The sequence below is a fragment of the Silurus meridionalis genome, chromosome 24, assembly GCF_014805685.1.
Source record: "Silurus meridionalis isolate SWU-2019-XX chromosome 24, ASM1480568v1, whole genome shotgun sequence".
NCBI classification, from domain to species: Eukaryota; Metazoa; Chordata; class Actinopteri; order Siluriformes; family Siluridae; genus Silurus; species Silurus meridionalis.
This window is the reverse complement of record NC_060907.1, coordinates 12,819,250-12,844,681: the sequence shown is the minus strand read 5'-3', so window position 1 is coordinate 12,844,681 and position 25,432 is coordinate 12,819,250. Positions and strand designations below refer to the sequence as shown.

Below are 25,432 nucleotides of genomic sequence, written 5' to 3'. Positions count from 1 at the left end.
GTGTTTAAAATTGTTTCTTCAAAATCCACATAAATTGCATTAATTAGTTTTAGACTTTTCAGCTCATTAGTCCTCTTTCATGTTTACTGATTATCATATAAAATGAGTTAGAAGTTAGAAGAAATCTTTTTTAGTCTTATGATCAGAGTAAGCTCATATATTAGATCATTAAAACCCATTTCTTACATGTTTTATTTTAAGCTTGAAAATGCTCCAATAAAAGTTTATTTGACTATTATTTAACACTGAATTTTAGAAACTAGAAATAGTATTTATTCCCACTGAAAACTATTGTGTTTTGTGTAAAACATTCGAGTCAATTCTTATTTGTAATATTTTTTATTTGCTTTTTATTTGACTTATTCTTATACAATTAAAGTAGATTGAATGTTAAGACGTTTTAGCAACCTGTGTAGAATGTAATGTGTAAATGCATCTGTCTCTTCTATCTGTTTAACAACCAGGGATGTGAATCTTATCCCCTTACATGATACAATACAATTTAGATTCATAACACGACAATTTGGCAATACCAGTGTCTGCTAGGACTTGATCCAATTTGATTTTGTAGCCTGTAAACAGAAGAGAAAAGTTATAGGCAAATCAGTGTAGTATATTTTATGCACCAGTTGTCTGAATAAATTTAGTAATATTTAATTTATAATCAGTAATAATTAATTTATGATGTTATCTTCATTTCTTTCTGTCTGCTTTTTAAATTGATGCATTAATCTAAACAATTTGCACTACACACCCTGTACTTCATTCCGTCAAGCCTATTATGATTCATGATTTTGAAAAATTATGACAAAAATCCACACAAAACTGAACTTTAAAAACAGCTACAAAAACAATCTGGTGCCCCAAATATAATGAACAAATTAGCATATTTATGAACTGATTCTAGACAGAACAGCAGTCAAATTTTAACAGTTTGGCTTTTATAATTTATTTATTTATTTAAAGCAGCATGAACTACACGGGTGCCATCAGTAAATTACACAGGTAAGTAAAATTGATTGTTTGTCCAGTAGATACAGGGCAAGGCTTTTCATATTTATAGTCACAATAATTTTTCTTGGTTTGAACACAAACTTTGGCATATAAATTTTTATTTTAAATCCTATCAGCAAGAGGTCCTTCCATGGCCCTGGATGCAATTGCAGTTGTGCAGTGTAAATGCATTGTCTTGAAATCGTGTCAGTGTAAATACAAGAGGTGTTAAACAACCATGTGTAAACAGAGTTTTAGATTTTTTGTTTTGTTTGGTTGTTTTTTTTGGTCACTTCCATCTGAAAATTGCTTACAGGTTTGGAAAAAAATCCCATTAGAATTTTCAAGCACAAAGCAAAGTCGAAATCTGTCTTAAGGAATACAAACACGTCTTACCTTCTTAGTGCATGTGTTCAGAGCACAGAGAAAATTGAATGTGTTTTGGGTTTCATTCCTTAAATCCACACTAACACTATATAAACATTTCTGCCACGGTGCACTTCAACATGTTACTGTTTATATAGTAACACAGGGTTCTAGTTGAAGAAATAGAGAAGTAGAATTGTTTCTTCCTGATATGAAGCTTGATATGAATGTTGATATTCAGATGTTTATTGAGTATTATCTGAAGAGGATTTGCTTGTGAGTGTTTTGTAACAATCGAAAGTTGTTTCTTGAGGTTTTACACCATTAAAGCAAACAGGAGCAAGAATCTCCTATAATATTATTAATAAATACAAAATGATTATGGTTGGAAAAGTGCTGTGGTATAAGAACAATGAAGACTTAACAAATGCAGTAACAGCAAATCCGAAAGCATTTCATCCTCAACAGTCTGCATGTTTAACCATCAAAAATGTTCAGATGGTGATACCCAAGACCAAAAGAACTTTCATAACCGTATTTCCATCAATTGAAAATAAATACACTTAACAGGAATGATTCAGTAATAGGATGCTGGATCAGACAAAAAACATTATCTACATAACTGAAAAACACTACAAAGGAAATGTGGCCTCTTGTCTGCACACGCAGTACTGACTGTTGATGTCAAGCAGGTGGACTTTTGTCGCCATCTTGTGGTGAAATGATAAATCAAAATCATTACAGAAAAGCGCAAAAGAGAATCAGAAAAACAATTTTCAAAATCAATCGTTCTTTGTGCCAAATGAGAAGTTTACTGCTGATTTTCGCCTGCTTTTAAGACAAAATTATGAAGACAAAAAAGCACGTTTTTACAAAGGATCATTTATTCTGCCAAGCTTCACAGAAATGGATAAATTATCCATTGTGCACAGTAAGGAGTCTGTGTGACCAACCCACCCCATTCTTTCTGTCATTTCAGATCTAAATCTGCAAGAATGCTTTGTAATCGACACCATTTTATAATTCTGAAAGATGGCCTATAATGCCATTACTTAAGGTCTAGAGATTGAGGATGTCAACGCAAATGCTTTCGGTTCTTTTGAAACCAGTTTAATTGCATTACGGTTTCCAATATTTAAATGTCAATGAATTTCTGATAAAATATTCATGACCTCTTCTGAGTGATCAAAGATTTAAAAATATTGGCCAATGCAAGCTGATGGTTAATTGATTTGCTTTCCTTTTAGTATTCAAAACTTGACAGAGATCCATAAGGAACAATTCATGTAGTCTCCATGTAGTCCCCCATGAAAGCATCTACTTGTGTTTCTTTTCTGCAAAATGTTAAAAATTTTTGGAAGGAGTCTCCAGTGTCAGTTGCAACTTAACCTACATGAAAGCCTTCAGGAAAAAAGATGTTACGCTTTATCTTTATGTTCCTTTTTGATCAACATCAAAAAAGGAATCGTTAATTGACAGCTGCTCTAACATAAACGATAACAGGAGCGTATCTGTTACATAACCGTTCCACGACATTAACCATAATCATAAACTGATAAAAAAAAAAAAAGTGTGTGAGGAGAATTTATATGTATTTCTCCACACAGGGAAAGAAAAATAAAATCACAACAGAAGAGTCGTTTACTTATATTTTAATTAGATTTACCCAACAATGAAAAAAAACATCATTTATTAGGGTTTTGGGTTTCAGTAATTGAACTTTTGCAGTTATGTTGCAAGTGATGTGTAGGAGATGAGGCACACTTATGTAGCTTGTATATGCATACATTTTCCACCCCGATATTTATTTGCAACAATCCGCCAGAGGTTAGAAATTAGATTAAAGAAAAACACACATTGGATTTTTAATGAGGAAAATGTACAACATACATTTAGATTTTAGTATCTATGAGAAAAACAAACATCAACAAATTTTCATAAATTAATCTCAAATATGACCTTTACCTGGAAAGTGATAACTGTTTTATTAGGACTTGACGTGCTTAATAAAATCATAATAGCAAAAACAGTATTTAAAATACAAATAGTTTTTATTTTAGTTTGAAATAGCACAGAAATATGCATCTGCATAAAGTGTGTTTGGGGAAGAGCATGGGTTTTTTTTCTTCTATATTCATATTTATGTGATACAAATTTACATTACATTTTGATCCTACTGATGAATCAAGGAAAGCGTCCTGCACAAACAGGCAAGTTGTAAAGTTAGACATAATTTCAATTAGGCAGTTATTATAATTGGTTGTCAGGGTGTTTGTGTAACGTAGCGACGCGGCACTAAAATCAGTGCACAGGAGTGTTTCGTTTTACACTAGTGTTCGTCTGAGTGTCTTTTAAAGCTGCCCGAATGAATATTTGTCCTTCAGAAGTAAAATGGCAAAGTGGAGAAAAGAAATCCAGTGCTCAAAAGACATGTTCAGTCAGGATGGTTTTAGTACACTTCCTAGCTTTTTTTTTTTTTTGCTGCTACCATGACCATGTTCATATCATTTCTCAAATCTAAAAACCTTCCTCGTTCAGGAATTATGAAGAAGAAGAAAAAAAAAAAAAAAAGGCCTTTTACCTGACAAGGGTTTCCTTCCAGGTAAGACGTCTAATCGACATTCACTCAAATATAATCATCAATCCTGATTTGCAAAGTCATTTAAATTGATTAACTGCAATTCTTATAAGTAAATTGACCAAATTAAAACAAAATCACATAAATCAGAAAGTGGTTATAAACACATTTAATCATTTTAAACATTAGTTGCAGTAATTCAGTAATTAAACTCTATTCCCTGGTAAGTGTTTGTTTGTTCACTGGCCTGAAAAATGGCCTCCAACACAAAACCTGTAGAACTTATTGGTTAGAAGCTACAAAATCCCAAACCCTTGCGCCACCTGCTACGGAGAAGCTCTAGAGGTTTTCTGCAATCTGGGTCATTTCAAGTGTGTAAGAGCAGTTAGTCAAATTCATTTGTGTAATAATGTTTCAACACTCGTACAAGAGCCTTCAATGGTACTTTACTCAATGATTTAAGCTTCACAGACCAGAACCAACATGTGGTCCGATATTTTTAACAATTATAACTAATGTCCAGCTGCTCTGACTTACTACTGCTAGACACAATACGTCCTGGATGTCAAAAAAGGAGTAACAGAGCAGCTCTAGTAAGTCCTTAAAAGTCTATTATGCAGCTTTATATGGTCCATGGATTGACTTTTTCATAATATCCAGCTGTTACAAACAACAGCGACTGCCAGAGCGTGGCTTCCTACGCATATCCACAACGTCTGAAGGCATGACGTGAGCTTGACGATCCTCCAGCGCCAGCACACGCCTTGCGGCCTCTTCAAAAGCTTCAGCGACGTTTGTTGCGTCCTTGGCACTTGTTTCAAAATACGGGTGGCCGCCGTTATCATAACACCACCTCTGCGCCTCCTCGCTGGTGACCTGCCGATCCATTACATCGATCTTATTGCCAAGGATGATGAAAGGGAAGCTGTCGGGCTCTTTCACGTCAGCGTAGTAGGCAAACTCCTTCCTCCAGTGCCCGAGGTTGATGAAGCTTTGCGAGTCGTCCACGCCGAACGTGAGAAGACAGCAGTCGGAGCCGCGGTAAAACGGCGTGCGCAGGCTTCGGAAGCGCTCCTGACCGGCGGTGTCCCAAATCTGCAGAGTCACCCGCCGCCCATCCACCTCCAGCTCTTTGTTGAGGAATTCCACGCCGATAGTGTGGAAGAGATGCGCGTCGAACTTGTCCGAAACGTATCGGTTCATGAGCGACGACTTGCCCACGCCACCGTCACCAAGCAGGATCACCTTTAGGAGAGATGACTTGGCTGCCATGGTGATGATATTAATGTTCAATCTGAAACAAGAAGTAACATTCAGGAACATTTGTAAGCAAGACGTTTCATATAGGGTATGTTCCTAATCACCTCGCAAAAGATCATTCTTTTTTTTCAACGCTGTTCAACATTTTCTCCTCAATTTGTTGGCTACCAATTCCTACCCACTAGTCAGCTGTCTCCTATTACACAACAGTTAATAACCGGATAACCAGACCCGGTGAAGAGTGTAACAGCATGATATCTAAACTTTTTTTCATAAATCAGCTCATAGACCCCTGTGATTGGGTAGTGTCACACAGAGTGAGAGAGGGAGTCTATCCACCCAAAAAGCTCTTTTAGCTCCTGAGTATGTTTTTAGCATTAAGGATTCAAACTTCAAACACTTCAAACACTGTCTGATTCTGTTATTATTTTCATCAGCAAAAACTACCATATAGGTCAAACTGTCGGTGTGCAATTATTGACTCAACCCATTCTATCCTGTTTGTCAGACAAGTGACCATGAAGTTGTTCTTTCCGTGGATCAGCACAGCACTGGCAGGATAGTGTGTTTGTACTGGTGTATTTCGAAGAACTTCGATGACATCTACATTAATCCAGATACATTAAAAACAAAACAAAAACATCTCCCCCCCCCATCATCTACCCACATTGAGACAGTGTATCGTTTTTTTTTTGATTGATTGTCACATTTTTTGTGTACATTTATGCACCATTTACACTTCATCTGAACTGCTTAAAATGTTAGACACATCAAAATCTTGCTTGATGTTTTCTTATGTTCTTGTAGAACCTTTGGTAGACAACCGAGAAGGTAACTATAATTGTAAAGTCTATTTCTTATTTAGTTTTAAATCCTATCATGAGTTGGCTCACTCGTTCCAGTTCAAGAATGACATATATTCCAATAAAACTCTCATCCTGATTGGATTCGTTTGAAAATGATGTATAATGGGTTGTAGTGTGGATTGAAAAAAATATAGAAAAAACAAAAACAATGAAGTATTTTTAGTCATCATGTGGTTCAGTCATGCGACCCAATCAATTAAAGAAGAGCAGGACAGTGGATGATAATGTCCTGCAGTTGTTGTGCCGGCTATACAGTTTGAAAGTGTTTATAAAAAGTAACATCACTTTGTACAACATTTGCGTTTATTTTAAAAAAGGAACAAATGTTCAACAAAAACGCAGCTTCAGATCTAGCTCTAGGTTGAGCAACAGTTTGTAATCAATACATTTCTAGTTAATATCGGCCCAGTGCTCAGAAACAGATCCTGAAATAGTGTATAAGGATGAAACTGACACGCTCGTATAAGTGGGACTGATACAAGTTTCCCAAACATGACGGAGTTTTCAGATTTCTAAGCAATGTGTACATTTATGCTGTATTTTATGCTTCATCTGAACTGCTTCAAATGTTCCAGACACATCCAAAACTTGCTTGATGTTTTCTCATGTTCTTAGAGAACCTTTTGGAGACAACCTAGAAGGTATATATGTGAAGTCTACTTCTTATTCTTAATCAAGGCAAAAAGTTCTGAGAATATCATAGTCATGTTTTTTTCAGAGCTTTCCACCGTTTGCTTCGAACGGTCTGAAACGATTCTGGTGACGCATAAAAAAAATCAGGAATAAACAGACATATTGCTTAGAAACTGACAACTCAGTTACACTTGAGACACTCAGACCGGTTCCGCATTCACGACCATGTCAGTCTGGTTGTTGTGCTGAGAATAGTCTTCCACAGCTCAAACAATAAGCATTCAGTGACTGAGACATTCCACTTTTCCCCAAAAGATAAGGCCTGATACACTGTACACAGAGACACGTGAAAAGCACAAAGTGATCTGTAGAAAGTAAAGTGACCAGTGAATGTATGAACCAGTGCAAATCAGTGCCAGTCTCAAAGTCATCTTAAACACAAAATACATATATGCCTATACACACACACAGACGTGTGTGTGTGTGTGTGTGCGTGTGCGTGTGTGTGTGTGTGTTAAATGATTTTGAATGCAAATTCTATGACAACTTGAAAGACAATTTGCAAGACTTTGCTTGCTGGATGAATTCATGACAGCAGTTCATTCATCTGGAAAGTAGATCAGGTTCATGTATGTTCATTAATGTCTTTATTTGTAGTTTTATTTTCCTAGTTTTTCTATGTTTTCCAGTCCCAGCACACCATGACAAGTTCCTTGTAGCCATGATACTTGGCAATAAAGAGGATTCTGATTCAATGTTTCTCTTGTTTGAAAAGAGGGATTATTTACATAGTAAAATAGTGATTTTAAGCATTCAATAATGCAGGAAAATGTAAAGTTAGAACTGATAACACGAGGAAAAAATACCGAAGAATAAAAACTACCTGCGAATTAGCAAAAACAACCAACAACATGCAAGTTCATGACAGACAACATTACAGGGAGGTGAACTCCGAAAGCTAATCCACTACATTTAGCTAACTCTGTAGTTCTTGATTTATAATCTTTATAACTCTATAGCTCTTCATTTACCCTAATGTTTAAGAAGTAAAATATCAGAGGAAATATATCTTACCCAAAGTAATGACTACAAGTTAGTTCTCATATGCCGAATACGTTTGGACCAAGCTTCCTGGATTGGTTAGCATTCATGCTAGCTACACAGCAAACTGATCCAACTTTTATACAAACTTGTCATGCTCCAGAAACTAAACAGTAAGCACACGTTCACAAGAATACCCCTAAATTATATTGCTATTTTACAAGAAAGATTTTTGTTACCTTTATAGTTTATCGACGATTGTCGAAGAGCTGTGTGTGCAGCGCCATTCCTCCGGTCTTGTGGGGATTTTTCCGAGTCATGGCGCCCCGGTCTTCTCCCCTCATGTTCATATGACCAGATCTTTTACCTCTGAGGGGTCACTGCTTCCTAACCGGGGGACTTTAAACCTACTTATTCTTGTAAAATACTGTAAAAATCGTTTAGAAGAGGTGAGTGTGTGGGGCAACGATTTTTTCTTATCAGTTTGTTTGTTTATTTTTATAACTGTTCAGCAAACATACAGCGCCCTGTTATCAGTCATTAAGTCTTATTGACGTGCAATGGCACCAGCGTTAATGCACATAAAAGCCTTGCTTAATCTTTTTTTTTTCTTTATTCATTTAATGCTGAGGTGGATATCAATTGCACGTATACAATTGCATTCGAATTGCATTGTTATAAAATACAAGTTATTACAGTTTGTATAAGAGTCGATTCCAAAGAGTCGATTCTCCAAGTTACCCAAAGTCAAATGGGAATGATGCGACTCTAAATCTAAGGATAAATAAATGTAGTGAATTAAATTAGGCTAATATAATTCATCTAGATTTTAACTCTAGTTTTTCTGACTTGAAGAGGCAGATGATCATGATTGTGGAATAGCGTCCAAATGAATCGACTCGGAATTTGAAACGGAATCGACTCCGCGTCATTGATAGCGCTGTCCAAAAAAACATAAAAAAGAAAACGCCTCATTTTCAAGGCTAGAGATTTATAGATTATAGTCGACTCAATCCACCAGTCAATTTCTCACTAATTTATTTTTATTTCACCCAAGCAATTGCACAATACTAAAACTTGGCACAGGCCTAATGTGAAGTGCAAATAGTGCCACCCTTACTATGTCAACTTTACAATTTATATATTCACTACAAGTTTTACCCTCTTCATTCCCCTATCTCTCCATAAACAGTACAACAAATATTTTATTAAGTCACAGTGCTTTCAATCAAAACTCATTATATCAGATCACTGGAAAGTTACAAGCCTACAGTGTACAAAGGCTGTGCATTGATGCACTGTGCAGCAAAGTATCCTGGGAAAACTGCCCCCAGACTGCAGATTACAGAGTCACATGCTCACTGCACATGTGGCACACTTTGCGTCACATGGCTGCAGGAAGGTGATGGAGTTCAAGCGTGATCATTCCCCTATAAGAACATTGTTTCTTCAACTTTGTAAATTATGCACACATTAAAATTACGTTTGATATGAGTGTATTGAAATTTGCTGAGCACATTTCTAGCGCTAGCATGCGGATATCTCCCATTTCATTGAACCTTCCTGGTTCTTATTCTACATTTTTTGTTTATGTAACTGTAGGTAATTGCAAAGTCATTTTCCTCATAAGTGAATCTTGCTCAATCAGCATTACTGATTATAATCAGAATTAAAAACTGACACTTGCATTTTAAGCAGCTGTTCACTACATACACAACAGAGGAGATCTGTGTTTCAGGAATAGCAACTTTGCAAGGCAGGAGGTATTCTCATTTTAGTATGCACAGACGGATAATTAACAAGGCAATTAAAAGACTAAACATTTTATTTCTGTAGAGATTTAAAGGACAAAAATCTATTTGCTATGATTTGTGACAGTGATTTTTATTCATTCGTCTTCAGTAGAAGCGCTCTTCTGTTCAGTCAGATTCGAGTGGAGTTTAATGCACAGTTTAAAAAAATAAATAACTCCAGCCATATTTCAGGAATTTATCCTAAATGTGAATAGACAAAATAAGAGTTTGTTAAAAAATAAATAAATAAATAATAATAATATTGAATGTCTTTATGTAAATAATATTCTTCTTCTTCTTTCGGCTTCTCCCATTAGGGGTCGCCACAGCGGATCATCCGTCTCCATACCCCTCTGTCCTCTACATCTGCCTCTTTCAAACCAACTACCTGCATGTCTTCCCTCACCACATCCATGAACCTCCTCCTTGGTCTTCCTCTTTTCCTCCCTCCTGGTGGCTCCATCCTCAGCATTCTCCTACTGATATACCCCATGTCCCTCCTCTGAACATGTCAAACCATCTCAATCTCGCCTCCTTCACCTTGTCTCCAAAACGTCCTACATGCGCTGTCCCTCTAATAAACTCATTTCAAATCCTGTCCATCCTCGTCACTCCTAATGAAAAACCTCAACATCTTCAGCTCTGCCACCTCTAGCTCCACCTCCTGTCTTTTACTCAATGCCACTGTCTCTAATCCATACAACATCGCAGGTCTCACCACAGTCCTATAAACTTTCCCTTTCACTCTCGCAGATACCCTTCTATCACAAATCACTCCTGCAATCACTCTTCTCCACCCACTCCACCCTGCCCTCTTTTCTTCACTTCTCTTACACACTCCACTGCCCTCCCTCTCATTCACACACATGTATTCTGTCATGTACATTATAGTCCAGGGAGACTACTGTCTGACCTTGTCTGTCAACCTGTTCATCACCACTGCAAACAGGAAAGGGCTCAGAGCCTCCACTTTAATACAGTCTGTCGTTCCTACTGCACACTTCACTGCTGTCACACTGTCCTCATACATGTCCTGCACCACCCTCAGATACTTCTTTGACACACCGGACTTTCTCATACAATATTACGACTCCTCTCTCGGCACCCTGTCGTACGCTTTCTCTAAAACCACAAACGCACAATTCAACTCCTTCTGACCTTCTCTATACTTCTCCATCAACATTCTTAAAGCAAATAATGTGTCTGTGCTGCTCTTCCTCGGCATGAAATCATACTGCTGCTCACAGATGGTCACCTTTTCTCTCAGCCTGGTTTCCACTACTCTTTCCCATAACTTTATGGTGTGACTGATCAACTTAATTCCCCTGTAGTCCCTTATCCTTAAAGATCAGTACCAGCACACTCCTTCTCCATTCCTCAGGCATCCTCTCACCTTCCAAAATCCTGTTAAACAACCTTGTTAAAAACTCCACTGCCATCTCTCCTAAACATCTCCACGCTTCTACCGGTATGTCATCTGGTCCAACCGAATTTTCACTCTTTATCCTCTTAATCTCTGCTCTCACTTCCACCTTACTAATCCTATCTACATCCTGCTTCACCAACTCCACATCATCCAACCTTCTCTCTCTCTCATTTTCCTCATTCATCAGCTGCTCAAAATACTTCCTCCATCTTCTCAACACATTCTCCTCACTAATCAACACATTTCCATCTCAATCCTTTGTTGCTCTAACTTGCAGCACATCCTTCCCAGCACGGTCCCTCTGCCTGGCCAATTGGTATAAATCCTTTTCTCCTTCCTTGGTGTCCAACTTCTAATACAGTTCCTCATATGCATTTTTCTTGGCTTTCGCCACATCCCTCTTTACCTGCTGCCGCATCTCCTTGTACTCCTGCCTACTTTTCTCATCACTCTGTCGATCCCAATCCTGCACTTCCTCATTCCACCAGCACGTCTCTTTGTCTTTATATAAATTTCACATTACAAAATAACCCCAGAACCTAAATGTTATACACCAGCTGCCTAAATAGATAGATAAATTAATCTAATAATTTCAGAGGAAAATTTACTAACTAAAATAACAGTGGACTATTATTTAGTTATTAAATTTCCCTCTGAAATGAATACATTGATTTAGTTAGAAATTTATTCTGGCATTAATAGGGTACATTTATTTGACATAGTCAGGCTCATAAACAAGTCCAGTTGGTCATAGATCTGGACCCAGTCCTTGAAACATTGGGTTTGAGGCAGGAATAAACCCTGCGTTGAGCAACGGTCCTTACAGGGAACCGGGAACCGTACACTCATAGTGGTGATTTGTAATACAAATTACTGCGCTGGAAGAAAACTGGAGAAAAAAGGGAAACATGCAAAACTCTACATAGGTAATCAAACAAGGCTAAGCTTTCCACTGCTCCACCATGCCAACCTCCCATAGGCTTAAAGACCCTAAATGTCTTCAGAGTCAAATCAAAGGCACACCCAACGGTTATGGTACCACTGCGCCCCACAGCTGGCACAAGTCATGAAGGTCATTGCTTCCTCATCAGCACTGCCTCTCTTCACCCAAGAAGGCAGGAATAGCGAGCCACGGGAGATCTGTGTCACCCTGCAGTCAGTCCCCTCACACCGCTGGCATCGCACTTTTGACGTAGTCGTTCCCTCTGGTCCCTGTGGCAACTGGTGTTCGCTGATGCCCGCTGCCGTGTAGCTCTGCCTGAGCTGCCGTAACTCTTCACCAGCCATCTCCTGGGCAGACATCTGGGCGAACACCTCCGGAGCCAATGTACCAGTCAGAAGACCCTGGCGGAGGTGAGGATTCTTTGGGTTCTTCAAGTTGGCCACCTTGCTCCTGATGCAGGATTTGTATTTGGATGGATTGCAGCCATGGAGAGCATCGACGTGTTTTTCAATAGTATGAGCTAGCTGGTTCGTAAGATCAGAATGTTGTTGATCAGAGTTTAGAGCCTGGATAAGGAGTTCTGCACATTTGTTTCTCAAGTCTGGAGATTTTGTGGAGCTGCTAATGAGTGGAAGCGATAAGGTGGTCCTTGAATCTTCTTCTGGAGTAAGTCTGTTGTAAGATGTTATCGTTTTTGCTTTTGACAGAGCGTCTCTCGCTGATGATGAACCACTTGACTCATGGTCCACATTACTCTCTTTCACTTTAAAGCATATACTAGTTTCTTTGTCCTTCCCTTTTCGATCTAAGTCCTGTTTCGCTGCTTCTAGTTCATCTTCCCTAGCTGCTTCACATTCTTTTCTCTGATTTGTGTCGTTGATATTTTCCCGTTTTTGCTGCGAACCATACAATCGCTTCCACTTTGAGAGCACACTCTTTCCTCTTTTCCTAACACTTTCTACAGGACATGATTTTAAAAGCTGATAAATGTTCTTGCCAATGTCAGTGCTCTGCAGATGCTGTAATGTCACATCGGTGTTATAAATCTCTTTCAGTAGGCATGAAATGTCTTCATAATTTCTTTCCCTGTGTAGTTTTTCTATTTGTATCGCTATACGTGTAATTTCCTTCACCTCCATTGTCACACCTGAGTAAAAAAAAAAAAAAGGGAAACACTATTTTGTAAATTGACATTCATTGCACCAATAACGTGTTACATCATACTGTATATCCTTTCTGCAGAAAGTGAGGCTGAACCCAAAAAGGTCTCTCTTGAACATCAAGTGCACTACAAAGGGCGTATAAGCCGTTCCAATTCCCTAAAAAGGACACTTAGGTAGTAAATGTGAAACTATTTGTTATTTAACCAGAGGCCTGCTATGTGCGCTATTTGAGCTGAAGTTCCTTGTGTTTCAACCAAATATTACCTATGCCCAAAAAGCATTAGCGTCCAAATAAAATCTTTAACAAAATGTTATTATTCGTCGTTAAATTTTTACGACATATGACACAATACCTTTACTACTAAAAAATACTTACCGATAATTATTAAATCCAAGCCGCCATGTTTGTTGTAATACCCTGCGTAAATGTTTTCCTCTCACCACTAGAGGGCGTATCAGCAATGGTACACTAGCACTATGCATGCTACCGTGCTAAATAGTTTAGAAAATTAGTACGCTTTTTATATATTTATCCTTCGGTACTACGTGCTTATAAATCAAGTAGACAAGAAGGCTTATTTTCGTAAAACAGAAAAACTGCTTTTTTTTTTCCCCTTTATGGTCCAAACAACCCAAGAAACCCACCGTTAAAAAACGTACTACGCGTACTACATAGTGTGCTAGGATACGCATTTGACGTTGTTACTGCAGTACTGAAGAGAAATGGGAGCGAAATTAAATATATGTTGCTATATCTTCTTACAGATAAACATTAAATATAACCCTAAAAATACACCAGATCATTGGCGATTTATCCAATTGTGAAGCTCAGATCTATTATACAACAATGTATACTCGATATATAAATGCTAAATATAAACAGAGAAATAAAATCCAATCATCATTATTTACTAAAATAGCTGCTACAGTCAATAAGTTCATACTGTTCCAGTGTATGTTTCAAGCACTACAGCATTAAGCCATTTTTGTTGAGATTTAAAAAAAAACGAAACAAAAAAACCTTATTAATGAGGCCAGACCAGTCGAAAGGAAAGAAGGGGAAAGATTGTGATGCAAGGACTTAAAGTTTTGTCCAGAATGAGTAAATACAAGGCATACAAGTGTCCTTATACAATACATACGACATAGCAGTTATTTTTTTGTAGATTTATTCTCCAGGCTGAATGGCGAGTGAGCTGAACATTCATCACCAGCCATAGAGCTGAAGAACCTGGAATGGAGGTCTGGTGGGATTTCCTGCTAATATGATGTGAATGTAAACCCCTGCAGTATTTACAGGCTAGGGAGTTGGTAATATCCGGGAACACACACACACACACACATACACACACACACACACAGAAGAACACTGACAAAAGAAGAAACAACAAGCTTCTTACATGCCTTTTTTCCAAACAGACATACAGAAACCAATAATGTGTGGTTAAAGAAACCTGATAAACTCACACACACACACATACACACGCACAATTACGAACACAGGCTTAGGAATGCACACAGAGAGCTGAGTACAGACACACACACACATGGACAATTACAAACACAGTCTTGGAATGCGCACGCACACACACACACACACACACACACAGACAGAATGCATCCCCACACAGGCTTACAATTCCATACACACAAGATCACAAAGACACAAAGACACAAGTTTATAAACACACAAAAAGTTAAGAGTATAACCCAGAGTCAGAATTCACGTCAATAAAGGCACAGGCTCAAACATAAACACTATTACAAATACAGGCTTAATCACAAAAAAAAAACACAAACACAGATTTATAAACATTTATAAACGCCAAAAACACAGAAACAGGCGTGAAACATACACAAACACGGACACTCAAACATATATACAAGGGTTTAAATACCAGCAGAGGCAAACACACACATTCTTTGAAACACACAAGCCCAGTCTTGTTGATACACAATTACACACACAGTGACAGGCACCAAGTTACAACACACACACACACAGTTATCTTCAACGTCCACCTCTTACTGTTTAACTTCTAGTGTATTTGGGTGGAGCTTTATGAATTTGTCTAGAGATCAGAGCTTTATAAACAGAGAATCTGATTTCTTATCAGGTCTGGAGCCATTTCAGCAAGAGCCACAATCACCACCAAAAGCTCAAGGCCTGCTATGGGCTCTGACTAATGTGTCTGCAGTCTAATCTGAGCTCTGCCGGGTGTGACCTGCAAGCAAGTGGAATTTTACTGCGTTTAAACTCCCTTTACTCCACAAGAGGGCAATCAGAGCTTGTGGTTTTCTCTTCCACGCCATGAGGATGCAAGAAGCAGAGTCATTTCCTGCTTCACTGTGCTTGTGGGCCCTGTCCCATATGTTAGAATTCATGTCTAGTTAGCTTTTTTTTTACTAGGACTTCGGCCATTTTAAGAGAACATTTAGGGTTACAAACTTCTTGAGAATTGTAATATTAAAGGTTCGAATGAGCCAGTAGGGCAGGGGTACAAAATGTATCATTCACCTAATTGTGTAAAGATAAGGATCGTTTTTCATTACCTACTGATTAGCCTATTAGTTTATTATCCAGCTGTTTTCTTGGTTATAAGAGTGCAAAGTCTGCCGTCAGTTCCTGTATGCATGTTATGGTAGTGCTGGTAGAAGGGTAATAGGGGTTGGGAAGGAGGCACTGGAGGTCAGCTGTCACCCTTGAAAGCAGCCTTGCCACACTAACTCAATTCAAATTGCATGTAACATAACCACAGTGAATCCAGCAATGTAAAATCAGCACCTTCGATCATTTTGCACTAAGGAAAAATGGGTATTATAAAAATGTTACTTTGCCCTTTATATAATGGAGCAGTGCCGCCCCTTGTCTTGTCTGACATCACGACAAGCCACTTTTCTAGTTGACTAGATTTTTCGTTCTCATTTTCTACAAACTGTAAACCTCTGACCATACTCGGCTATTCAGAAACACAACAGAAACTGATCCCAGATCAACAAAAACATGCAGCATAAGTTCTGACTGAAGTTTTTGACTGTTGTGTGTTTTTTTTGTTTTTTTCAAAAGGCATGTTTGCTTAATGCTTAATTGTTTCTGCTCCCCTGTGGTTTCTTTGCGTGCCTCTTTCATCACACATTGTCGCTTTTTAAAGCATACAGGCGATGAAGAACTGACTTGTTTGCCTCGTCTAGCTCGAGTGCGCAGCAATTTTCAGTACCCTTATCTATTTCCTCCATTCACTTCACTTTAATTTTGGCAAGGCAGAACACTAAAATGTCAAGGAAACAAACTCTTCATGGGGCTTGGCTCATCCCGTTCCAAGCAAATTATCTGATGACAAACCTTTGTGTTGTTTATTGTGTTAGCTTATTAACAAGTGATTATCTTTATTATTGTTGTTTTTGGTTTTTTTTTTTTGATAAGGCTTAGCATGGCCTCTTGATTAGCCAAGGGAACAGGAAGGACAACGTTAACTTGTAAAAGTACCAAAGTTGTATTTCAGCAGTGGAAGGTGGAGAGGTTGCATGCTGCAAATGCAAAACTGATGCAAGGAAAAGAAAATGAGAGAGAGAGAAAGAATGAAACAGGCCGAGACTTGTTCAACAAATCATAATGGGAAGAAAGAGTAAGATAAGGTGAGGCACGGTGAAACAGACCTTGTGAGTGAGACCTTGTGAGAAAGTGCGCTGAACAAAATTCACTGTAAGCCTGAATTTGAATTCAAAACATTTATTCATTCAATAAAAAAAATAACATAAATCCTTTGAAGCATCACAAACCTTCCTACACTTTAGATGTCGCTGCAATTTTTTTTTTTGACACAAAGCAAATCCATTATTATTAATGAAAGCAATTGAATGCATAATACAAATTTACAATGGGCAGCGTGGTGGTTCAGCTGGAAACACTAGTTCTTTATCATTGCAGCTTTAAAGGTCTCTGTTTTGAACCTGAACTTGACTTGTTTCTGTGAAGTTGTGCATGTTCTCCCTGTTTTCTCTGCTTTTGGCCAAATATTAGTGTAAATATTATAGATTTCAAACACATGCACGTGGCATGCGCACACACACACACACACACACACACACACACACACACACACACACACATATATATATATATATATATATATATATATATATATATATATAGAAGGACAGCATAACATTTAGATATTTTTTAAGGAATGTTACAGCTCTAATTTGCTTGGCCATTAGATCTATAGTCTTATTTTCCCTTGAGCTCTCTTTACTATTCTCTGTTATGTTTATATGAGAGTAAACTCAATCTAAATCCGTTTCCAATTGGAATCTGCAATAGTTTTGACTATGACAAGTCTTTGTTTGGGTTTTGGATCAATAAGACCTTGTTAATTGTGTTATGACTTCAGAACATTTGATAATATTACGTGTTATTGTATGTTATTGCTTAAAACTGTTATATGATTAGTGTTATTTACCTTCCTGAAAACTGTGCTATGCTTTTATGTGCGCTGTTGAGCTGCAGGACCAGCACTGCTCATCTATCTGTGATGTTTGGGTGAAGACACCATTTACTCTGGAATTCCCTTTCCTACTTTTACTCTGGAGTTTAGTGTTTATGTATCGTTGACCTTCTCGACTGTGATCGTGAACTGTGGGGTGGGAAGGCGGTCTCTTGGCTCATAGAGATTTGTATGTTTGTGTTTGTGTGAGTGAGTGTGTGAGAAAGAGAGGGAGAGAAAGAGAGAGAGACACACAAAGATATAAAAAGAGAGATGGAGAGACATACAGAGAGAAAGAGAGAGTCTGAGAGTGAAAGAAACCGGCTGTGTTTATAATCAAGTGGCTCACAGGTCTTTTTCTCCCCATGAATCTTTCTTCTTTTCTGGGAACACACTACAGTGGCAAAGAAGTGGCCACTTATTACAGCCTGGGCAGTATTATCAGCATAGTGTTTAGCCTTTCATTTATTTTTTTATTGTGCAACAAAGTAGGGAAGCACCACACTGTGTTTTAGGTTTGTAATTCATGCAACAACAACAACAACAACAAAAAACTCCAACCATGTTAATTTATTTCATTTTGAGATTTATTTTAGGCACAGGCTACATTTATTATGCACCCAGTTTTGTTCATTGCTAATTATCACCTTGTTGCTTGTCAAGTATCACAAAAAACCTAAACTAGGACTCTGAGAACTAACTATGGTCTTGTTATTTAACACTGCCTTAATCCTCCTGGGCATGGAATTTACTCGAGCTGCGCAGGTTGTTGCTGGGATCCTCTTCCACTCCTTCATAATGACAATGCTGGTAGCACTCATGTGTCTGTTTTTTTATGCCAGCTTCTGCACCTGCACCGAGGACTCGACTTCTTTGATTGACCCTTGCGATGCCTATTCTAAGTGGAACCTGTCTTGGGAAAACTCTAAATGACCCTGGCAACTGTACTGCAACTCAGTTTCAGGGTGTTACCGAACTTCTTATAGCCTGGGAATCTTTGTGGAAAGCAACAATTCTAAATCTTCAGAGAGTCTTTGCCATGAGGTGCCATGTTGAACATCCAGTGGTCAGTCTGAGAGAATTCTACTCAAATAACCTAATTTTAACTGCTCTAATACAAGATACACAAACTTGTATGGTCTTGTAAGGCAGACAAAAACATGACTATAATAGGACATGTGGCTTTGCATGGTTGCACAACGTACAGCTGTTATCACTTAGGGTGTACTCACTTTTGTTGCCAGTAATGGCTGTATGTTGAGTTATTTTTAGAGGACACTATATCTATACTGCTGTACAAGCTGCACAATGACTACTCTAAAATATATCCAAGTTTCATTTCTATAGTATTGTCCCTTGCGAAGAGACACTAAAATGGTTGCTGAAATGTGAGGGGTGTACTCACTTTTGTGAGATACTGTATATATTATTTTATTGCTGCTGTGTAAAGCTGCTTTAAGACAACGTCTATTATTAAATTTAATAGAAAATTACAAGTCGTAAACAGCTTTTCTTCTATATTTTTAGTTATTATTATTATAATTTATTATTTAATCATCCTGTCCAAACAGATACAGCTTTTCAAGGCCCTTGAGATAACAGCATTGCCTTCATTATGACATCATGGTTATAAATCCCTCTTTAAGACAAATTTGCCTTGCATTAATAAACCAGAATGACATGACCTCACTTATGTGCTGAATGAGATCATATTCAAAGCATAGTTTATTCGCAAAGAATGACTGGTGTGACCTTTTTTTATATATATGACATCATAGAAACGAGACAATCACTGTGTAAACGACCTAGCAAGTGCACTTCGTACCATAACAGCCCCTCCTACACGCTGTCTCACGCAGCAGACAGTCATGAGAATGCTGTGGGCAAAGAGAGGGACAAAGGGAGAACTGTCTGGAATTAGCGTTGGTTGCCATTAATTACCAGACAGCATGAACAGGTGCACACGCTCACTTAGGACATAATGAATTAATATATAGTGAGCTTATTATAGTGTGAAAAAAAAATGCGGATGATACGGAGCAGGAATTGGTTGTGATTGTAATCATTTATATCATGTTTAATCTTTGTAATGAGATAAATATATATATATATATATATATATATATATATATATATATATATATATATATATATATAAAATGACAAATATCCACATTTTGAAGCTCGTCAGTTTTGTCACAATATCCGTTGAATGAGGGAATGAGGGATGCAGCACCAGTCCCATGGCGACACTTCTTGAGTGTGTTGCAAGTTGCAGCGTCCTCCCCCCACCTCCATCCGATTTCACAACAATCTGCACATTCCTTTTCTTCATCTCCTCTTTCTATTCTCTCTCTCTCTCTCTCTCTCTTCCTCTCACACACACACACACACACACACACACACACACCCTCTCTCTCTATTCTTTCTGTATATCTCTCTTTCGTTCTCCTTAGCCCCTCCTTACGCCTGACAAGCAAGAACACACACTGCTGCATTCAACTCAAAGGATAAGGAGAAATTGAGAGATAGAAAGAAAGAAAAGGTTGATAGTAAGAGAGGGAAAGAGAGACAGAGACAGAGTGACAAAGCCAATGGAATGGCAATGAATGAAGATGAGAAGAGAGCAAAGGAGAAAGGCATGAAGCAGCAAGTCTTAAAGAGACAGACAGAGAGGGGGGAGAGAGAGAGAGAGAGAGAGAGAGAAAGGGAGAGAAGGAGGGGTGGGGTTCTGAAATTTTCTTTCTTCAGCTGTCCTCTGACAAAAGACTCCCAGCAAGTAGCGAAGGCCCTTTGTTCCTGGAGGCACGGGATCACATTCTCAACTAGAGACGTGCAATGAGTGTTAACATGATAGCCTGCACACAGAGGCGAGAATAAATCTGTGTGTGTGTGTGTGTGTGTGTGTGTGTGGGGGTGGGAGCGAGTGTTCAGTAGGTCAACACTTTCAACATTTTCACTCAAATCTTTTAATTTATGTCAACATCTCAGAATTGAGGCTTGGAAATGTGAGTTCTGGCCAGGCCACACCCATTTCATGTGTTTACTCAAAGTAATGTTTTATTGCTGTTAATATTTACACATCTCTGCTACATACAGGTTTATTTGTTCGCGTATATTTTAGACTTCCATACATGTGCTCCTGTGTTGCTCTCAAATTGTGTTTTTGCTTTTTCTGTTGTGGCTTTGTGTGCAATTTAACACAAAGAAGCAAATATCATTAAACAAAATACAAAACAACATGAAACAAACATAAACCTGAGCATGGGCTAAACCAACAATGACCAACAAAGACAAACATAAGACAAAGTTATATACACAAGTGCTCATTAGCACTCGTGAACAAGATGTTCGAACACACTTGTGACATGTCCTATTATGTTCAGTGGCCAAATGGTCCTCAGCTAAGCAGGATGGCAGAGCAATATCCGAGGTGGATGTAGGAAGCATAGTAACTCTGGATTGAAGAAGCCGGTGTTGGATCTATGATGAACGCTGAGCTAATGTTGAGCTATTTTATGAGTAGCTTAGTAGCTGCTGGGTCCAAAGGAAAGGACATCACTCATAATCTTACACTCCAGTGCTCATGTTAGTTCTCACTCTCCAGTGTTCTGTATTGTTTAAAGACTATAATCACACTCTTGATGTTACCCAAATGAGGATGGGTTCCCCTTTTGAGTCTGGTTCCTCTCAAGGTTTCTTCCTCATAACATCTAAGGGAGTTTTTTCTTGCCACAGTCGCCATCAGGGGTAAATACACATCGTTCACCTTAACTCTTAAATTCAATAAAGCTGCTTTGACACAATGTCCATAGTGAAAAGCGCCATAGAAATAAACTTGACTTGTTCATGTTCATTCCTTATAGCAACATCTTCAGCAGGACAAGAAGACTGATACAGCTTAGAGCTTGATAAGAGTGCAAATATATAAGACAAAGAAACAAAGATAATGAACACTAAACATCAAGTTGTTAGTTTTTTTGGAAAAGTAAAAAAACAATTACATTTCAATATATTTACATTATATTTATATCATTATTTTCAGTATAATGTACATATTTTTTCAGATGGATGACTGTGCTAAGAAAAATAAAATGAAAAGAACAGCTTAGATCAAAGCTACCGAACTAAATTGTGCTGTTGTTAAGGTTCATCCTTTGTCATACAGTAGATGCGATTAACTGTGCTAGCTTGTATTTGACCCTGAGGTCGCATACACACACTCACACTCATGCAGAGTTCTTTAAGCAGGTTTTCTGGATGTGATCCCACAGAAAGCAAGAACATTATTTCATTCCTTAATCAAAAACAGCAACAACCCACAGCCCACAAAAGCTGTTTAGGGTTGATAAGAATAGAAAAACAATGTAAGTGGTCTAACTTTAAAAAAGTTTTCTTAGTTGAACAGTAAAAGTAGCCTAGAGATTAGGGCAGAGTCTATCAGCAGGCTGTAGAAAAGCAGGAAGGGGCCACAGCACTTTTGCTTCCTCATGGGCGGTGAATGATTCACTATTACTCTGACCTGGTAACAAAGACAAACCAAAAAGAGAGACAGTTAGAGAGAGTGAAAGAAAAAAAGAAAGAAAGAAAGAAAGAAAGAAAGAAAGAAAGAAAGAAAGAAAGAGAAGGAATAAAAAAACTAAAACATAAAGGGGTAAATGTGATGTGATGACCCCCAAAAGTCAGCTGAGTGTGCAATCGCAAACACAGAATTGTCGAATAGGCCTCACCAGAAAAGCATCTTGTTTCCTGAGAGCGCGCCCATATTTGGCAGTGTGGTAGAGAGAAGGGAGGAGGAATGAGCAATAAGTGGCCAAAATTCCACAGCATGTTTTTATCAGACCAAAGCTCTATGAGAACACCAACCATGACCTCCAATCCAGTGTGTGTGTGTGTGTGTGTGTGGGTGTGTGTGTGGCTGAACAAATTGAGAGTAGGCCAGATCTTTAACTAAAAGTTAAAAATAAAGTAGAAGATAACAATGATTAATACACATTAAATTCTTGATTGATCAGAAGGTTTTGATTAACTTTTTATAAGAGAAGCTTTGACTGTAGTGCCAAATAGAATTGTAATGACAGGGTAAGATTATTGCACTTAATCCAATATGTTTTTCTTTTGATAGTAAGTCATTTACAGCGACTGGCATAAGAGTCTCTATATGGCAAAACATATTTGCATGGCAATGGTCAGTAATTGTTTACTAAGTTGGCAGAGTTATAATTCTAAGAATAGTTCAATAAAAAAATGTTACGCAATCAAACAAAATTTAACTCCATATATGAGGACTTTAAGTGTGGTCCATTTAATGGTCCTGAAGTTTTGAAAGTTCAACAAAGGCTGAATGCTTCCTCAAGGACATGTTAATGTTGCATCACAGGCTATCTGTCCTTCAACGATCCCTGTAAAACAATTTTTCTATCCTTTTCCGCATACTTAAATAGTGCTATCTGCCCTCTTCTGCATACCTGAGCTAACAGGTTGGCCCATGTTTGACTTGTGTCACTGTGATTAACAGAGAAGAGAAATTGCCATCCCTTCCACCCCAAAAAACATTAGTTTTGTACAACATTTATGACAATTCAACAATTTTTGGATCATGAAAACAGAACCTATTCAAGTTTTTTTTAATTACATTTGCAGGTCGATTCAAGCTGGAATTAGTATTCAAATTAGATCATTAAATTAGGAAACACTGTAATTTGTCCTGAACTATTTTTAAGGTGACTAGTCAGTCAGGACTGCAGCTACTGCAGTTAAATATGTTTGTAATCTGAAAGAGCAATTGGTAGCTATCTTGATCACAGACCTTTATATAATCATTATAGTAATAAATAATGGATAGACATCTTTAAACCCATGCACAGGGCCTAAAAGTACTCCTCTTATCTTATGTGCAAAAATGTTGAACTGATTCTTTGTACACTGATCTAGAATCAGCTGTTCTTACTCAATGCTCCTAAACCTCCTTCAAATAATACAAACCTAAGCTCAGAATCACATTAAAAACATTTACTAACAGCACGAAATGAGCTTCAGCATAGACAGGAAACCATGCCTCCCACTTCCTCTTCACTGCAGCAAATGCAGAAGTGTTCTTTTCTCTCCCTCACAATTTGAGTCTTGTGACAAGAGAGAACATCAGTGGTTACACAGGTCCTTTATGTTCTTGTTCTGCATTTGCATAAGACCTCATGTGTAGGTAGCACCCGCCGTCAACGTGTGCAAGCTGATGTACGTGTGCATAAAAATACTGTTGCTAGTGCATGGAAATGCAGAACGAACTTTAGATGTAAAGTAAACTGCGTTAGAAGTTAAATGCTCTGGATTAATAATTAGGTTTGTTTTATGGATGGACTAAACATAGTTAGTGGACAGGAAACAAAACCTATATGTAGATGTTTACTTCCTCCCTTGTGCAAGACCTGTTGCTTGAATGAGTCATTTTGAAAACTCCAGTTCCATTTTCTTAATTGTCTCTCATAGTGATAGTTTTTAGAATGATTATTCATTCTGAGCACTATTACTAATTATTTTTCTTTGCATAAATCTACAAATCAGAGCAAATGTACGTGTTTAAAACCAAACATTTTTATTGATAGATCAAGTATGAGCCCAATTTGTCACAGGTCAAACAGCCTTCACAGTCCACTTGGGCCAGAGAAAACAAGGCTGTTCTTCTTTATACAGCTTATCCAAAGTTATGACACCAATATGCTTGTAGACGAATTCTATTATTAGACTCATTTCTTCTAGAGTTTGCATTCTTCATGGCCAGAGTCATAGTATAGCAGTACGATTGCTTTTGACACTCAATAACCCCTCTTAGTAGAAAACGTCCAGCTGTATCGATCCCTAAATGTGGCGCAATTGTCTTTCACAAATTGTCTCCAGTGACAAATTGTTTCATCTTTCATGCATGTAAACTGATTAATCAAGCTTTGTATCCAAATCTTAAATGCTACATTCACAATGGATATAAAAGGCCCAAATCTATTTTGGCTGACATTAGGCACTTTTCTCAGATTGCAACCTGTTGCCCACTTCTTATGTGGTTTACATAGGTGTGAATCATTGTGTGGACCCGGAAATTAGTAGAAACAACAACTAACTTTTAGAAACTCTCCGTCTCATATGTTTGCCAAAGCCCAGGGTTCAAAATGTACTCTATTTAGCACATATATTTTATGTGACACTGTCATAATACTTCACAAATACAGAGCATTTGATTTCTAAGACATAAAACTTGAGACATTCTGACACAAGTATTCACCATCTCCATTGTATAAATAAATAAAGTATCCTTATGTTGTAATGTTTTTTCTAAAGTATACATACTGTAATAAAACCTGTCATAAAGGGCATATGCTAACTTAGAAATAACTATCACGTGACATAAGTTGACATGGAGTCATATAATACAGCAGCTATTATTTCCTACAAATGTATTTTAACCGGATACAAACTGTCATAGCAGCTCAGGCTCATCTACCATGACAGGGTTATATGATTGTCAGTCCTCCGGGTGTAGCTAATGTTTAACCTTCATTTGAAGCATTAACGCATTGAAGGGTTGAAACTCTCTGGTTGCTCAGTGAATTGATTATTTGGATGCACAACATTGAATATCTTTACATTGCCATTAGCTACTGTTAGCTAAAGCTATTGAATTAATTTTGGCAGCACTCGTTATAAGATGTAGCCTAACATTATGTGAGTTATGGCCTTTTTGTATGCAAAATGTGTATTTTTTGCTTTACCTCACCCAATTAAAAACTGGCAATGCTTTTGGTCCCATGACCCACGGATAAAACAGTGTTATTCATTTGGCAATACAATCATACAGTTTTTTTTTGTACTGAGTTTGGATCAATTTGCTTGAATTC

At 37.8% G+C, this 25,432-nt stretch overlaps 2 protein-coding genes across 3 annotated transcripts; both read right to left on the bottom strand.

Annotated features, from left to right (window-relative positions):
• Positions 1-4,091: 4,091 nt before the first annotated feature.
• Positions 4,092-8,128, bottom strand: rab9a (RAB9A, member RAS oncogene family). Of its 2 annotated transcripts, none has more exons than XM_046837796.1 (2): positions 7,977-8,128; positions 4,092-5,231 (listed from the first exon to the last, which is right to left on the bottom strand). In XM_046837796.1, exon 2 carries the CDS (start codon positions 5,207-5,209, stop codon positions 4,601-4,603), a length of 609 nt encoding a protein of 202 aa, XP_046693752.1. In that variant the 5' UTR covers positions 5,210-5,231; positions 7,977-8,128; the 3' UTR covers positions 4,092-4,600. The 2 variants fall into 2 exon arrangements, with proteins under 2 accessions (XP_046693752.1, XP_046693753.1); XM_046837797.1 differs by lacking the exon at positions 7,977-8,128 and adding an exon at positions 7,771-7,926.
• A 3,046-nt stretch (positions 8,129-11,174) lies between these two features.
• LOC124378235 (transcription elongation factor A N-terminal and central domain-containing protein) lies at positions 11,175-13,695 on the bottom strand. The gene is made up of 2 exons (XM_046837795.1): positions 13,439-13,695; positions 11,175-13,046 (listed from the first exon to the last, which is right to left on the bottom strand). Exon 2 carries the CDS (start codon positions 13,036-13,038, stop codon positions 11,968-11,970), a length of 1,071 nt encoding a protein of 356 aa, XP_046693751.1. The 5' UTR covers positions 13,039-13,046; positions 13,439-13,695; the 3' UTR covers positions 11,175-11,967.
• Between the last annotated feature and the right edge of the window lie 11,737 nt (positions 13,696-25,432).